The following is a 17,364-nucleotide window of genomic DNA, read 5'->3' as shown; positions in this document are numbered from 1 at the left end:
GGAAAAGCTACCTCGAAGTCATCTATGTCGTTTGTTAATTGTTCATCGTGCGTTTCTTCATCCATATCTATTTGCTCGTTTAACTGAACAAAAAACACAGTTCTAGCTATGTGAGTCGAGTAGAAGTTGTGAGGAACACAAATGAGGTCGAAATCAAACTTACCTTGTTCAGACTTGTCTTCGAATCACTACGTGGCAATCCGAGAACTTCGATCAGTGATGGAGATTCTGAAAAAGCAGATGACAAAGGGATGTTTTCGATAAATGACTCACTTATAATCTGATTCTTGACGACTCCATTCTTGGAACTACTTCTTGAAATTGACGGAGCAAGTGGAGAAGCGGCACATGACTGGAATCCTTCACTTTCAGCAGCAACTGCCAACGCAGTCAATGATTCATTTATTTGAGAAGTGAGCGATTGAATTAGAGCTGAATCTTCTGCTCCTGTCTCGTATAATGATGATTGCATTGATCGATTCTAAAACAGAATTTTCCGTTTTTAATTTGCATATTTCATTTCTTTTACCATTAAAGTATCTTTTTGTTCAACAACAATCAGCTTTTCAGTCTCCATTTGACTCTTCTTTTTCGGTTTTCTTCTCACTTGTGAACCTGACCGACTTCTCATTAATCGGTTTATTTCCTCATCTGATGAACTATCTTGTTGACTGTTTTGTCGAGAATTACGACGAGCCGCTGAATGAAATAATGAGATTTGAATGTTTTCAGATGACCTTACTTCTCTCTTTGGCACTCTTCTTCTTCTGTTTTTCTGCGTCTCTTTCTTTACTTGACTCTCGTATTGACGGATTTTTGGGGGCTTGAGATGGAGTACGAGATGGTAAACTATCCCGTGTCGGAGATTTCGATCTGAAAGTCAATTGATTTCGTTTTATAATTTATTGAAAAATCATACCTTGACGTGCTTCTATCTAGAATACTGCTTCGTGTCGTTGGTGGATCATCACTTCTGTTTCGATATGAATACGGTACATAAGTTGATGCATTTGTGAATCTCGTTGATGGAGAGAACACTGAACTTTCCACTGAACTTTGCCGTGATCGATACTGTAATAGAGAAAGATTCAGAATTAAGAAGAACACTTTAATCATGTTTTCAGTTTCATTAGTTAGTCAGACCAAGAGAGCAGACGGGGAGATGAGAGAAATTGAAAAAGGTGTGAATTATCAGGTAGAGCGTTGAGTTATTCAAAATACTCCAATTTAAACAAATTTCCCCAATTTCAGAACAAGGTCACATAAGAAAGATGGTAGATGAAATAGACATGTTATTCTGAAATTAATCTAGAAACGGCACACTAACCGAAGTGGGTTGTTGAACTAATGCACTATAACTAGGCACACGAGATGTCTCGTAAGAAGACAACTCGTCTTGTGACAACGAGCTTCGTCGTGATGAAGCATGCCGAGCTCGTCGAGCTGTGTACGCTTCACTCACGTCGTCACCGAGAGTCGAACGGATTCGTGACGACTCGGCCATTCGTTGCCGCCACGGACGTTCCGCTTTCGGCGTCGTACTGAAATAGAAAAATGTGATTTTCGAAGTAGAGAGGAATGCGTTACTGTAGAATAGGTGTCGGTGATGGAGACAGTAAACTTGCTCTTTCTGTTGAATATCTGGAAGCTGTGGTAGATGGAGTTATAGTTGGGCGAGTTGGTGTCAGCGATGTGGATGTTCGATACGCTGGAATAGAGAAGTTGTTCATTCAAATAAATTAATTTTTCTTCTCAAGACAAACCTGTATTAGAATAAGTAGGTGTACTTGCAGTTGTTGTTAACGAATCAGTTGATCGAAATGTGCTTCTTGGAGCCGGAGATCGATATGTATTGGATACTGAAAAGGAGAGAGTGTTGCAACAGAAAAAGATGATTGAAAGGTTCTTGGAGTGGGTTCCTGTGTGAGAGACATCTATCACTAATCCTATCACAAACAACAAAAAGTCATGAAGGATTGAGGAGCAAGTTTCGGTGTAAATTGTCTCTTCACGCCTGATTTTACGTTCGGATAAACATTTTTAAACAAAAGTTCCTCTGACGGTTTTTAGAAGACTTTTTTGGAAAAATACAATGACAGAGGCGAAAAAACCAGCTGACTAACAAGAGCTTAGCGAAATTGAAACTTGCCACATGTCACTACTTTAATCCAATAATAAAACGAAAATCAAAATGCTCAATACGTTCCAGATCTTTCCAAATTAATAACACTTACTGTTACTATTTCTCTCTCGACTAGACCACTTGTTGATGAGTTCTCTTGCCTGAAACAATCAATTTTTCTTATCTTTTTCTCTACTTTTTTTCACTTACTTCGCTTCTATACTTTTCCTTGTTTGCCATACTCGTTGTATCGAATCGTGATGCTCTTGCACTTACAGATGGTCCGATGCTGAAATTTAGACTCATTCATTACTATTCTACTTAGAGTGTTAATTACCTGGCAACATCGGCCGCATTTTTGGCAGCGGAGCTGAGAAATCTGAAATTTTCAAAAGTGAATGTAATAAAAATGACCACTTCTCAGAAAAGTAGTTTTTTTGGAAAAAAAGACAACGAACATCGTTCGAAACAGACAGAAAATAATGATTTTCTGTGTCAAAAAACGGACATTTCGACTCTTATCCCATCTATAATCTGGAATCTCTTCTGAATCCACATACTCTCAAAACATCGCCACGTTTTGAAACCATGTGGTTCTTGGCCCGATCCAGAGAAATGTTACACCAAGAATCGGAGAGAAGCGGTGGTGGCACCGCGCTCAGTTTCTTGTTGTTTCACAGCCGATTTTTATTTCAAATGGATGCCATTTCAACTATCAAAACATTATGAATAGTGAGGGTGGGATACAAAAAAAAGAAAGAAAGAAGGGGACTTACCTCGACGACCTCTGTGGTGTGTAACTTGAATTGCTCGTTGGATTATTCTCGAAACGAGATGCCAGACTGGCTCTGTAGGATGTTGATGGTTTATTCCATCTTACTGAGTTCCAGCTGGAATTCAGATAACTAGGAATGTTAGTTTCAAAACTACTCTACTTTTTTTGAAACTCCAATAAAAAATCGAACAAGAAAACTCAATTTTGACAGTTCTAAATGTTTGTTATCACACTTGAAACTAACCTGGTTCCAACTGTTGAAGGTTCAACTCCGCTCGATAAAACATTTGTAGCTGTTGGTGTATTTCTAGTGATAGAAGAAGACGGTGAAGCACCACTTCCTACTGATGACCATCTTAAATTACTTTCTTTTAGAACTCTTCTTTCTTTCTTTTTCAGACAAACCTTTTCTGATATATTGACATATTCTATGTTTAAAAAATACAAGTTCGAATGGTTCTATTCTCTTTGACTGCTGATCAAAATCTGAAAATAAGAGTGAAGTTTCATTGTTTTCCATCTTCTTTTCTTTCTCTATTTTTCATTGTTTCTGCCCCGGAAAAGTCATAAAAACTGAAGGTGCAATCGGGAGGAAGATGAAGGAAAACGATAGTTAAAACATCTGGGAGTGTGAAAAGTTTTGGAGAGACTAGAGGAATAAAAGGGATAAAAAACGTTTTGAACTGTCAACATTTTCTTCGGGTAAAAGAAGAAAAAGAACGGCAGTTGGAGAGTTGGAGAGAGAATTTTGAGCAAATATCCATCGGAAAGAGATCAAGATTACAATTAAAAAACGAGTGGGTGAAAGGTTGGAGATCGAAAAAAAGAGGAAGAAGAACCAAGAAAATAAAAAAAAAAGGGCATGAGAGATGTAGTGAAGTGAAAAAGGACACGAGTAAAAGGAAGGAGATTCGAAAATTGACCTGTTTCATTGAAATTTGAAAGAAAGAAAAAGGCTCCCGGATTTTCTGAAACTGAACCTTTTAAAACACCTTTTATTTTCATGACAGGAAAAAAGGAACTTTTTATATATTTGGTCCTTCATATTTATTACGTCCTTGCTGGCTCCGGTGTCAAAAAGTCAATATTCAGCTATAGGAACACTATTTTTTAGTTTTGAAACTTTGAATTCCCATTTTTAAAATGAAATTGAACCGAATTATTCTCGAAATAACAGCCGAATTATTGTACTAAACAATTGGAACTTGAAACTTTTCTCTACGAAAACCTTGAACACTGAAAACGATTGGTATTCGGAGTGGTCTCTAGTGAAGACAAAAGATAGAGCAGATGTTTGTTTTGATAGAAGTAAATCACTTTGGGAGTAGTAGACCAAGAACCCAATAGACAAGAGAACTCGAGAAAACGAAAGGGATTTTGTGTGGGGGTGGAAAGAAAAGAGGAACGTTTGAATGGGAGTAAAACTGTAATTAGATGGAAAAGTACTATGAAATTGGTTGTTTGAAATGGTAATTAAACGAAATAAGAGAAAATGTCAGATCTTTTTTTTCCATTTCTGTAATTCAGTTTTATAGTTTCATCAGATTAAAATGAAACTGAAAACAAGAAATGGCATAAAAAAGAGAAGAAATACACTTTCTAGATCTTTCTATCAGATTTCGACTTTTGTTGAGGAAGACGAAAACATGTTATCATTTTTCACAAAATCAGTACTTTTGAAATTTGAAATTTATTTTATAGATAAAATCATAATCTTTTTGAAACTAAAATCTTCTCAAACAGTTTTTATCTGAGGGATATAATTATCAAAAGAGAAATGATCACATCAGGGTGTCACATTACAAAAAAGAGTGTATAATGTACGACGATAGGCGGAGAGAGTGGCCGTGGCTATCAGTCGGATGAATGTGAACACACTAAATATATCAGTAGGTGTTTCTGAAATCAGTCGAACCGTCTGAATCTCTTCGACTCACTCACTCTCTGTCGGCTCTCTGTCGGCTCTTCTTTCTCAATTCCCGTGAATCCTAGCGATGAGTTAAATAGTTTGTCGGGTGAAGAGAGTCATCCGAGAAATCCCTCCTCCACTCAGGACTATTGTGCAACAAGGAAAAGAAATGAGGAGTCAGGTGTTTAGGTTTGGCAAAAGGAAAATGCGTGTCAAGTCATTGAGAGACGAAGTGAGTGTTTGGAAGAGAGAAAAACATTGAAGAGATCGGAGAAAAAAGGGTCCACTGTCTCGAGACATTGGAAGATTACTTATTAGTGATCAGAGTGATCAGAGGGTCATCGGAAGAGCTGCGCAAGGAAGTTACATTGTTAGGATATGAGTGGAAAAAGGGAGAGAGGCGAAAATTTGAAAAAGTACACACTCTAAAAATTGATGATGACATTGGGTAAGAAGGAGGTTGTATGTCAGTAAGAGCCGAGAGCAGATCTCACTTTTCAGACTTTGTTTGAGAATGAATTTTCAAAAAACCATAAAAGAAGACTCGAGGTTCTAAATTTCTTAAAAGTGAGGAGTTTTCGCTTCCGATTTTCGTCTTTTGAGCTTCTGGTTTCTGTGATATGCACTTCGAACTTTTAATTTGTAACTTGGAAACATCCAGTCAAAATATCAGAATTTAAACTTAAAGGATGCAAAAGAACAATAAGCTCCAAACTCGTCACTTTCTCTCCTCTTACCTCACACCTTTTCAAAATTGAATTCATTTTTCATATTGAAAATATTCAAATTCCAAGAAGCGATAGAAAAAATCAAAAAACGGAAAAATGCATAAAAGTTCCAGTGATGTTCGACCGATTCATTCATCTTCCAGGTTCTCCTTTTCACTTTTTCCTCTCTTCTCTGCTTCAGCCATAAATTTCTCTCTTACACTCTTTTCCAATTTCTCTTCACAACCTTCTGCACTTGTCTCCTCTCCAAATGATTCTCCAGAATCTGGATCAAGGTTCGGAATAGGAAGAGCAAAAGCAGACTTCATCAAAGCACAAAAGAGATAATCGTCAGAAAAAAGAAACGAAACAGTTACCTTCGAAAAAAAGAATACGTAGAAGATTTGGTTGTCAGCAGCTGTCCGATCGTTATCTTTCGTTCGCTGAAAAGAACAAGAAATTGATCAGAACGTATGTAATCGGGGTGGCATCAATCAAATAAAGTGCCGAAAAGCGTCATTTGAGATAAATGGCAAAAGCGGTTACAAAGCAATGACCGCCGCGCCCTTTACCTTATTCAATCTTCTTTTGGAATTGATAGCTCGTGAAAGTTAAAAAGGGAAGGTTGAGAGTTTATATTTCTAGAATTTTCAGGAATTCTACGAGACGTAATAGAGTTTTGTTACAGAAAAACAGCAGGACTCCCTACTGTAACCTTATATGACTATATGTTATTTAGATAAAATCAATGGTTAAACTCAGTTTCGAAAGGTCTGAAAAGAGGATAGACATCGTCACATGACAATACTTTTTCAGCGTCTCAAGTTGAGGCTCTTCTGAAAATACTCTTCTGACTAGGAATCTGATATCTACGGGGTTGTGTGAGGCGGGAGGCGGAGATATTTTCTAACTGAAAAATGTCTGAAATCTTGATAGCACCAAGAAGATTCCAGTATTTCGCAAATTTATAACTGTTTTTAACAGAAGCAACCTATATTCATATTTTCACAGAATTTCTAAAATTGTATTAATTCAAGAAAAAGAGAAATCTTGAGAAGAAGCATTCGGTCACTCGAATCCATCATCTCGGACGACACTGAAAACGAGAAAAGAGAAAGAGAAAGAATTAGAAAAAGTTCTCTCATCAGGTGTTACAAGTTGATGCAAAGACTCTCGATTTCTCTCCGAAAAAACCCGCCTTTTCTTCTCTAAAAAGTGTAAAGTAACGGACAAAAATCCATAAAAAACAAGAGAAATTACGAGAAAACGCATGACGAAAGAAACGAGAGGACATCTGGTTTCATTCGATTCTGAAAATTAACAATTCTCTGAAGAGAAATAGAAAAAAGTGCATGATTGAAGAAGGAAAAGAAGAAGTCTCAAGTCTTTTGAAGCATAGTCTAGAAGACATAGAAGACGTCTAATTGAGAGTTTCCGAATGCGGCCAGATGCAAAATAATTGAATCCACGAGATTTATGGGCTTCCTTTTTGCTTTTTTATGTCTTTCCATTCCATTTAGAGAAGTCAATAATCGTTTTTATTCGTTTTAGAACTATTAAATTTGTTCATTTTTCGATAAAACTTTTTAATTCAAATTAAAGTGGACCTTCATTGAAAATCCGATCACTCACATAATTTTGCGCAGCAGATGGGCAGCTAGTGCGCCAGTTGCCCAGTGGTTTGGGCGACCGCGCCGGTTTTGGGCAATCTGCGCATGGGCAGATGATGGGCAGCTACTGGGCAGGTAATCCGCGGCGATGGGCAGCCGATGCGCGAGCAAGCTCGACACTCGCGCATGGTGTGGTCGGGCGGAGATGGGCAGCTTGTGCGCGGAGATGGGCAGCTTGTGAGCGGAGATGGGCAGCTTGTGGGCGGAGATGGGCAGCTTCCGCGCGGAGAAGGAAATCCACGTGGATGGAACGAACCGCCCGTTCAATTATTTCGCATTATTCAAGTTGTAAAGGTTTTTTTTCCGCTTTTTTCAATTATTCATAATAAGTTTTGCGTTTCATTGTGATAAAAAGGCGAAACGAAACGAAAGGAGAAACGTGAGTTGCAGTTTTCATTATTCCTCATCATGCATTACCAACAACTTTTTTCCAGCGAAACGGTAAAAGGACGGCTCTCCGCATGGAATCCAACACCTAGAAACTCTAAGCATACAATGCGCTCAAGACGGTCGACAACCTCCAAAACCACAGTTAATTTCATATTTCCTTAATTAATTCTTTGATGTTTTCCTTTCTCATTTGCCTCTTTTAATATATTTTCATTATAATAAACTTTTTTTTGAGAAAATCAATAATTATGGGCAGGTGATGGGCAGCTACTGGGCAGGTGATGGGCAGCCGATGCGCGAAGGTGGGCAGCTGTGACGCGAGATCTGGCATGAGTTGGGGCTGGCGGCGCTAGGAATGGGCAGCTACTGGGCAGGCAATGCGCGGGGATCGGGCGAACTGCGCCTCAAATGGGCGGGTTGCCGCTGCCACTCCGCAGCGCTGCCCAAATGTCCCGCAAACTGCCCAATGATAGCGCAGTTCGCCCATCAATTACGTGAGCAGTCTTCAACTACTTTTCCTTGTGTTTCAGTACCGAGTTTTTCTTCCACTTATGATATCTGAGCGAGTTTGAATCGTTTGAATATGATCTTTCTCTCTGTTTGCCACACTAAATTTATTTCCGAAAACCATTCATGATTATTGAATAGGAAAGATTTGGAGCTACCGATATCTCTTCAAATCTCTTTGAAACAATTCCCGATTAACGTAAACAATTCCGTGACCAGAATCCATCAAATCAAATCGAATAATCTACTGATATAATCAATGACTGCATAAAAGGATCCGCCAAACAATCATCAGTCAGTTATTATTCAAAAATCCTTTATTGTTCGAAATCGACATTTTCCGTCATTCTTATACGAGCGAACAATGGATTTTCTTCGGTCAATGGTGAGGTTACATGTGGAAATAAGCCATACCTGCTTGCGGTTTTCCATTGAAACAACTTGGTTTTCAGAAACCAAGAAAGAAAAGCAATTCGAAAGATGCTACGAAAAACAAGAAGAAACAGGATAATTCTAGCAAAGTGGTCAGAGACTTGGGAACCTTGAAACCCACAAAACCATTTTTCAGAAAAAGAAGGGAACTCCTGAAAAGAACAAAAGTATGAGATCAACGAAGAATAGAAAAGCGAAAAATGTGAAAATGCAGAAGAGTAGAAGAGAAAGAAAAAGTATGCGTGAGAATTAGAATTATTAGGAATCAAATAATTTTAGGCTCTGGAAATTTAGAAAATGCAAATCTCGCCATCAACATTTTTGATCAAGAAACATTTTCATTTCGAATCGAAACGTGTGTTCATCCAGATCCATCCATTCATACATCTCTTCAGATTCAAGCATTTGAAAGTTTCGCAGCCGTTAGCATATCCCAGATAACACTTCGAAGTCAGTACTTTCTTCTTTGTAGAGTATTCTGTCATCTGGAGTAGAAGGACTGATCAAAGAGTATACGGAAACACTTCTTCCATTCGTTCCAGTTGGATATTTCGAGAGAAAAATATTCGATCAGAATACAGAATTAAAGAAGAATCGATACAAAGGTAACAATCAACAAACATCAATTCGATCAGTTAATTTTTCTAGATGTGGTTTGCAATGACAAGACACGTGTCATTTTGAATGATGGGCGTCCTGGAGACTATATTCATGCAAACTATCTGAAAGGATCAAAACCATTGTATATTCTGACACAAGGACCGCTCAAAGACAGTCAAATGGATATGTGGAGAATGGTTATTCAAGAAGGAGTTGCTGCAATTTGTATGCTTTGTGAACTTGTCGAGCACGGGCGGCCGAAATGTGAACCGTACTTTCCGGATGCTGAAGGACAATCGATTACTTTCGGAGAGATTACTGTAACATGTACAGAGTATACACTTCCAGATGTACATACACAATTGAAAGCATTGACAGTTGTTGATAAGAAGACTGGAAAGACTCATAAATTGAATCATTACAAGATTGTTACGTGGTAATTGTTGATTCGTGGATAGACAGACACACAGAAAGACATTTTCAGGCCAGATAAAACAATTCCATTATCCAATTTGAGTGTTCTTCGTACCCATCGAATTCTTCGAAAAATGAATGGTCCAGTTGTTGTTCATTGCTCTGCAGGAGTTGGACGAACTGGAACATTTGCAGCAATCGAAGTGGGAGTACAGTGTCTTTTGAATGGGAAAACATTCAGGCCGGTGGACTTGGTGAAGGCTGTGAGACGTTAGTTGCCTAGTTGTCACGAGTATAAATAAATGCACTTGTTCAGATTGTCGCCTTCATAGTGTTCAGATGGATACTCAATATCTGATGCTTGTAGAGGCCATTCTGGATACTGGAGTCGCCTTTAAATACATTGAAGATTCAAAACTGTTGGATGCTATCGAAACTTATAAAAAACAAACAGCTGATTACGTCGAAGCACATCCACCTCCTATTGACATGGTCAAAACACCTGTTAAAAAGGAAAAGGAGACTGAAGAGACTCCAGCACCTCCACAGATTCAACCACAGAGCCCTGCACCAACTAACACCATCTATCCGATTTTGTCTAATCCAATTGGTCCACCACCAGTCAATCCTCCTTCACCTTCACCAGCCCCACCTTCTTCAATGGCTCCCAATCAGGCAGTTCCTACTCCAGATCCACCAGTACAGCCCCCAGCTGCACAACAAGTAATCTCGCCACAGAAAGCACTCCCGGCTCCTCTCTCTTCACCAGCACCGGCTGGAACTCCTGGAGCTCAGCCAACAGGTCAATCTGTGCATATGTGCTATATTGGGGTATTTTTTGACAACAAGCATTTTGAACTAAATAAATCACATTTTCTCTTTCAGCAACAGCAGCCAACAAACTCCAACCCGGGAAGAAACAACAGTCAATACCTCTGAAAAAAGATAAACAGACGTAGAACAAAGAGATTTCAGTTGAATTAATTGTTTTTTCAACCCAGATTATTTAGTGTTTCAAGCTAATGGGGTTATTCACCTCCGGAAAATGTTTTTTCCGGTAAATGAATCGAGGGAAAAAACGTTTTTTTTTTCAGGAGGTGAATACCTTTAAGGTCAGTCAATATTGATCAATGTTTTCAAGACCGTAATCTTAAAGGCGCATAGCGTAAAAAATTATTTTACTCTTGAAAGGAACAGTCAAAACTGTTTCGACATCTATTTACGACTTCTCTTCTCGCCGATTATCTCGCCTTCTGTTTTATTTTTGGTCCTCCGTTTTGCGAAAAATTTCTCTATTGAAGAAACATTTAAATTATTATCAATAGCTTAAATGAGAAAATTTTTCAAGGTTTTTTTCGTAGTTTATGGACCAATTCACGAACAATAACTTGTGCTATTTGATACATTTTGCAGGCAATATAATTGCTTGTGAACAGAGCCATTAGAGGAACTAGTAAAATTACACAGTAATGGCCTGGGAACTGCATCAGGCCGTTTTACATGTTTTACATGCTGCGTCTCTCGGGCATGTTGCATATCTATCGAGTAGCGCGGGAAAGCGCTATTCAAACTAGCCGACGTTCATCCGCTCCTCAAATCTTCTATTTTACAGATTAAACGTGGATATGCCAACCGATCTCGCCCCTGGTATGTTTTAACTTTGTTTCAACTTTTTCTTACAAATTTAACCGTTTTCAGAGCAAGATCTAAGCGGTCGCTTTCGATCACTGCGAAGAATCGGAGAAGGAACGTACGGCGTAGTATTCAAAGCAATCCACGTACGGGACAACGTAAAATGTGCTCTCAAAATGATTCGGACCGACAGAGACGAGGAAGGTATTCCGAGCACATGCCTGCGTGAAATTTCATGTATCAAAGATCTGCAGCATGATAATATTGTCACTCTGTTCGATATAATCTACGCAAGTAAGTTTTATACCTTTCAATACATTTACTTATAGAAACTTTCCAGACAGCAAACTGTACATGGTGTTCGAATTCATTGATCGCGACCTGAAAAATCTGATGGAGATGCTCGAACCAACAGGTAGAATGCTTCCGAAGGAATACGTAAAAGTGCGCAAAGCATAACTGCCGAAATCTCACTGTGTTTTTTTCAGTCATTCATGTGGCAACTTCTCTCAGCTCTCTCTTATTGCCACTTACGGAGGATCGTTCATCGAGATTTGAAACCACAGAATATTCTTGTTTCGGATTCAGGCGTTGTGAAAATTGCAGATTTTGGATTGGCAAGGTAAGTGGTTTGTTAAACGATTGAAATTAGTGTTTACCTAAGAATCTTAGTGCTCAACTATTCAACGTAAATATGATTTTCAGAAACTTCTCGTTTCCCAGCCGAAACTACACACATGAAGTCGTCACCCTCTGGTACCGTCCACCTGAGGTTATTTTCTGAAGTTACGAAAAAAAAGTATTTTAATCTTTGTTTTCTTTCATATTCTTCTTGGATCTCAACGATATTCCACATCACTCGATATGTGGTCTCTGGGTTGCATATTCGCTGAGATTGCTTCAACCAAACCCCTGTTCCCAGGAGAATGCGAAATCTCTCAGCTGTTCAAGATATTCGAGATCGTTGGAACTCCAAATAATAAGGTAATTGAACAAATTCTACAAATAACGAGACACGATCATTCAGAACTGGCCAGGAGTAGCCGATCTTCCACACTACAAAGCAGTTTTTCCTCAATGGTCATTTGATTTGAATAAACTGGAAGAGATGTCTTGCCTCACTGGTCATGGCCTAGATGTTCTGCAAGAAATATTACGATATCCACCAGAGCGTCGATTAACTGCCAAAGGAGCTCTTTCTCATCGATATTTTCTTCAAAATGAATTCACACAGAACCGGCCCACAGTCACAGAGTTGATAAAACAAATTCGCATGCATAGCCGGGTTAGTTTTACTTGGGCTTCAAGTTTTCAAATGCAAATGTTCAATATTTCGTTCAATTAAATAATTCAGGCGTCGTCATCAAGCAGTCGTCAGGAAAAATCTACCTTCTAGTGTTTCCAGTTCAGATTTGAATAACGTGTACCATGTACTTCCTATCCCATATCATCGAGTCTTTCCTGGTCCCATTCTCTGCAACTTTCCCATTTTGTACAATAGTTCATTCTCATATCACCAGACGTTTTATCGCATTATTTCCCTTTCAAACAGGTTCCAGGTGGATACTTTTTCATCTCGTTGAGCATTTTTTAATTATTGTGCTCAATTCCATTATCATTCTTTATACGAATACTTTGGAACGGGTAATTTTTATATTAGATACTTTCTTTTGTCATTGTAATCATAGATAATCATCCGGAATTATTCTTTCTCGGATTAATAGTACAGGAACAAAGCGTTTCGTTATCTCTTTCTATTTTCTTTTGATACTTCGTAAAAAGATTTGGATTCGCGTGGATATGGGATCTTTTCACGAGCAGCCTTTTTCTTATTATTTGCTCAAGAGCCGGCTCAACACAAGCGACAGACAAACCCGCGCACCCGTTTAATTGGTTTTTGTGGAGCTCGGAGGAGCGGTGCAACGACGCCGATGAGAGAAAAACTTGAAGCATTGATATTTGATATCAAAAAATTGCGTGAAAAGATGGTGAGAGAGCCGCGCAACGAGGTAAGCTCACACCAATTATTGAAGGTTATGTGAGAATGAGCGGGTTTTGGTTTGAGTGGATAATGAAGAATAAACAAAACATGTTGAGTGAAGGGGAGTATTTCATGTGGACCAAACAAAGTGTAGAATGTGTTCTGATTTTGTAAGTAGACTATTTTTTTTTTTAGAAATTTTAGCCAGCTCGATATAAAATAAATGAAGGAAAAATAGAAATGCCAAATTTCAAAAAATAACATCACTTCAAGTCAATAAATGACAACCTACAGTATACCTCAACTATGAAATATGGTTTACTGGCTTTAATTCAAAATATCAAGAAATAAATAACTAATCGAAGTATAATTAACTCGGATTTCAAGAGTTTATCCGAGCTATTCAAACATAAAACTTTCGCAACATCAATTTCCTGTCTCATCTCTTACATCCCTTTTGTTCCTTCCGACCAAAGGATTTCCTCACACTTTCAACACCTGATCAAATCGGTGGGTGGTAACGTTGACGTGTCAGTTGGTCCGTTTTTTTTGTTATTCGCATCCTTCCGAATTCCGAAATGATGGCAAAACAGATGGGTCCAATTGGTGACGACGGGGAGAAAAAGGGGACAAAACACATTGAGCTTCCCGACCAGGAGCTCTTGATCTACGATTCTTTATTCTAAGTTTTTGACATGAGAAACACACAAACCAGAGATAAAGTCAAAGGAACAAGGAGGAAGAGGAAATGAAACAAAATGGGGAAATCCCAGGATGATGTCATGCGTTCGATCTTCTGAAAATATTTTGAGAAGGATGAATTGTGAATTCTCGTCCGGGATTACAATGACACTCGACTGAATTCCAGAACTGTCGAATTTTCCATATTAATTGTAAAATACAGAGAACTAACTATCTGACCGGTTTTGTAATAACATGCTTGTGGACAAACTGAAATCCAATTCGTCGAGACATGTATATATTTGTAATGTTATAGATTCCTCTCATCTGGTTCATATATTCGAACACATATGTTTCGAATTCGGTGTGACTCAATGTATATTTTCTCTCGAAACATCTTCCAAAAAAGCATGAGTCTTCTTCTTTTTGCAAAGAATGAATCAGCTCTTTCTCTTTTCTTCTTGTACTGTCCGTTTCTCTAGCTTCTCTATTAGTTTCTTATTGTCTTTTCATGTCTTCTCTACCATCTTTTTTGTGTCTACCTCTACGAAACAAGTGCTTGTGGGTGTATTCTCGAACCGATCGGGGGCGCCCCACGCTCTCCTCCTCTTTTCTGAGTTTCTAGATGATCCCAGGAGACGCAGACCATCTGAGTTACCCGAACGACTCCGCCCACAATCGTTTTCGTATCGGAGCGAGGAGCAAAGCAGTTAGTAACCCGTCTCGGGAGCACACTAACACACTCAATCCGACTAAAGAAATGGCTTCCCCAGTGCCACCAACACAGCAAGGTGAGTCATCTTTTTGATTTCAACAAAGCTTAATTGAAATTAATATTCAGAAGCTGGACTCAAGATTGCCGCAGTTGAAGTTCCAAGCAATGAATCTCTTGAAAGAAGAACTCGCGATGGTAAGCTTATTCAGTTTTGAACTCTTTTTTGTTGGTTTTGAATCCCTAAAATTACTTATCCTGTGGTTTTTGATAATCAGATAAGTCCTAACGAGTTGTACCAACTTTTGGAAACGTTATCTCCGGTACCTACTGTAATTCTGTATTCGAGAGTCTAAAATATCCTTCTTTTTTTTAAATGAGAATCACAAATCTGTAAACAACCAAAAGCAACTTTTTCGTTATGTTTATATTTTCTTTTATTTGGATATCTATTACAAAATCTATATCGTGTGAATCATAGAATCCGAAAACGGAAGAAATCGGAGACCTATCATTAACTATTCACAAGTACACTTTTTGTATATCATGTGGATTCTGAGCCCCAGAAAACAAACCAAAACCTAAATATTCTTTTTGTTATATTTTTATTTCGTTTAATTCTTTCTCCAAATACTAGTTTCATATTCGAAATGAAAATTCATCTGAAATCATTCAGAATTTCAGTTCACTATCACTTATCTAAATATCTTATTTTTAGGTAAATGGACTCTTCGTCAACTTCGTCAAACCGATGCAATGGTCCCACTTCAATCGGGAACCAACCAGTTTGACAGTCAAAGAGTAAGTCTCTCTCACAATCCGATATTTCATGTGTGCTAAAAGAGAGAAAGTGAGCTACCCTTCAAAAGAAAAAAACAGTAAACTCGGATATTTACAGTGTAGAAAAAAGAGTGCGTAGGATGGTGAGACTCAGAGAAAAAAAATTCATCTCTCGAATCCAAACAAACTTCGCCACTTGGCCCCCGCGATTTTCAATCATCACTTTTTACCGCTATCACAAAAGAATATGAAAAAAATTAGTTGTGCTGAGGAAGTTTGATTATTTGATTTTCTGATATTAAGAAAGAGAGGAATGTTGTGGGAATGGGTTACTGTAGTTCCAGATTCGAGTTTGAAAGAAACAGGGAAATTGTGGATATTTCGTTTATTCTTCCAGAAAAAAGAGGGGATCATGAATCAATTTGTCCTTGAATGTCTAGATATACTACATGTCAATTACTGTTTTGTCTGCACAGTAGAAATCTAAAACTTTTTGTAATCATAGTATTAACCTGAAACATTTTTGAGTAATTCAATTTGTCACTGTTCTGTAATTCACAATGTCCAAATGTCCTCTGTCCATGTTTTCTGTTGTTTTCAGGGAAAAACTGGCTTTGGAATGCCACGTAACACACAGACAAAAGTTGATTTTGCTGATCACGACAAGCAATGGCTAATTGAAGAACAAAAACAATATTCTGATGCAATTGTTCGACTTCAATCAGGAACAAATCAGTTTGAATCTCAAAAGGTTTTTCTTATTTGTTCAAAAACAAACTTGTGTTTTTCTCCCGTCTGTAGCATGCTTCTTCATCTCCTCTGTCTGATTTTCTCTTATTTTTCCCTAATTAACCACTATGGAATGTGTGCATTAGTCTGACCTGTTGTTCGTTTACAGGGAAAAACTGGTTTCGGAATGCCACGTAATACACAGACTAAAGTGGAATTCGCTGAACACGGAGCTCGATGGGCGGTGGCTGACAACTCAGCTCACGACTCAATCGTTCGTCTTCAATCTGGAACTAATCAATATGAAAGTCAAAAGGTTGTGTTTGTTGGAGAGAATGTGTCATGTGTCATGTGGTCCCCCGTCCCTCGTTGTCCCAATTTGATTCTTGATTTTGAAAAATGTAGTAGAATAGCATAGAACTCGGTTCAATTTTTCAGAATATCTTAGTTATTTGATCCCTTGGGAGGTTCTCAGTGTGGTGGTCGTCAATTAGGTTACCCGATTTTACTGGAGCGGAAAAAGAAGTTTTCAGGATTTTCGAGTTCAAAACTTTTAATTTAAAAAATGCTCTAGACCTATTTTCAGTTAATCATTTGAACTCGACGACTCGCTGATTATTCGTTAAACTTTTCTTGAAAATCCAGTTTTGATGCGTCAATGAGTTGACAGTTCAGTTGTAATCACTGGTTGCTGGCCTCTTTTTTTCCTTTCACTCATTATGTTTACCATCGGATTAGTAGTAGTGCCATTGTCGTTTTTGTCTCTCTCTCCCCCCAATCCCAACCCGTTTGCACTTTTTTTAACTTTACAAAACTTTTGAACTAAACTTTTTTGTCTTGCAGGGAATGACTGGATTCGGTACTCCACGTGACGTCAAAGGAAAGCATTTGAAGAGAATTTGGGAACTTGAATTCCCAGAAGAAGCAGCTGATTTCCAGCAGCAACCAGTCAATGCTCAACCACAAAACTAAAAATGTTTAACTTCTTCTTCCCAATTATTGTTTTTCATTCTACCCTCGTTTTTGTAGATTTTGACATGATTCTTTTAGTGTTCCGAGTTTCACTTTACTTGCGATTCCATCTCAAAAAGGCAAGACAATCAATTCTTTTCCATCCCTCCATTGTACTCACATCACTCGATATACAACTTCTTGTTTCTTACGAGTAAATATTTTTGAAAATGAGTTTAACATCTGAAAATCTTATGGAAAGAATAAAAGAAAAGCAAGAAAAAACCGGAAGAAAAAATAATAAAAAGGAAGAAAAAGAAGAAGAAGAAGGCTCCGTTTATGATTTGATTTTCGAAAAACTACATAACGAGA

General features: G+C 38.1%; 4 protein-coding genes across 4 annotated transcripts; all 4 read left to right on the top strand.

Annotated features, from left to right (window-relative positions):
• Positions 1-8,444: 8,444 nt before the first annotated feature.
• On the top strand, positions 8,445-10,485 carry GCK72_002122 (uncharacterized protein; the record flags this gene model as incomplete). The annotated part of the gene is made up of 9 exons (XM_053723267.1): positions 8,445-8,465; positions 8,533-8,604; positions 8,649-8,748; positions 8,792-8,934; positions 8,985-9,117; positions 9,161-9,548; positions 9,597-9,796; positions 9,843-10,328; positions 10,412-10,485. The coding sequence occupies 9 exons, from the start codon at positions 8,445-8,447 to the stop codon at positions 10,483-10,485; spliced, it is 1,617 nt and encodes a 538-aa protein (XP_053591912.1).
• A 666-nt stretch (positions 10,486-11,151) lies between these two features.
• Positions 11,152-11,942, top strand: GCK72_002121 (uncharacterized protein; the record flags this gene model as incomplete). The annotated part of the gene is made up of 5 exons (XM_003114701.2): positions 11,152-11,173; positions 11,225-11,452; positions 11,499-11,602; positions 11,647-11,780; positions 11,864-11,942. 5 exons carry the CDS (start codon positions 11,152-11,154, stop codon positions 11,940-11,942), a joined length of 567 nt encoding a protein of 188 aa, XP_003114749.2.
• An 80-nt stretch (positions 11,943-12,022) lies between these two features.
• Positions 12,023-12,554, top strand: GCK72_002120 (uncharacterized protein; the record flags this gene model as incomplete). Its single annotated transcript, XM_053723266.1, has 3 exons — positions 12,023-12,142; positions 12,186-12,443; positions 12,513-12,554. The coding sequence occupies 3 exons, from the start codon at positions 12,023-12,025 to the stop codon at positions 12,552-12,554; spliced, it is 420 nt and encodes a 139-aa protein (XP_053591911.1).
• A 1,891-nt stretch (positions 12,555-14,445) lies between these two features.
• On the top strand, positions 14,446-17,013 carry GCK72_002119 (uncharacterized protein; the record flags this gene model as incomplete). The annotated part of the gene is made up of 6 exons (XM_003114631.2): positions 14,446-14,611; positions 14,662-14,730; positions 15,251-15,333; positions 15,914-16,063; positions 16,211-16,357; positions 16,885-17,013. The coding sequence occupies 6 exons, from the start codon at positions 14,446-14,448 to the stop codon at positions 17,011-17,013; spliced, it is 744 nt and encodes a 247-aa protein (XP_003114679.1).
• Between the last annotated feature and the right edge of the window lie 351 nt (positions 17,014-17,364).

This window comes from Caenorhabditis remanei, chromosome I (genome assembly GCF_010183535.1).
Source record: "Caenorhabditis remanei strain PX506 chromosome I, whole genome shotgun sequence".
Lineage (NCBI taxonomy): Eukaryota > Metazoa > Nematoda > Chromadorea > Rhabditida > Rhabditidae > Caenorhabditis > Caenorhabditis remanei.
This window is presented reverse-complemented; position numbering and strand designations above follow the sequence as displayed.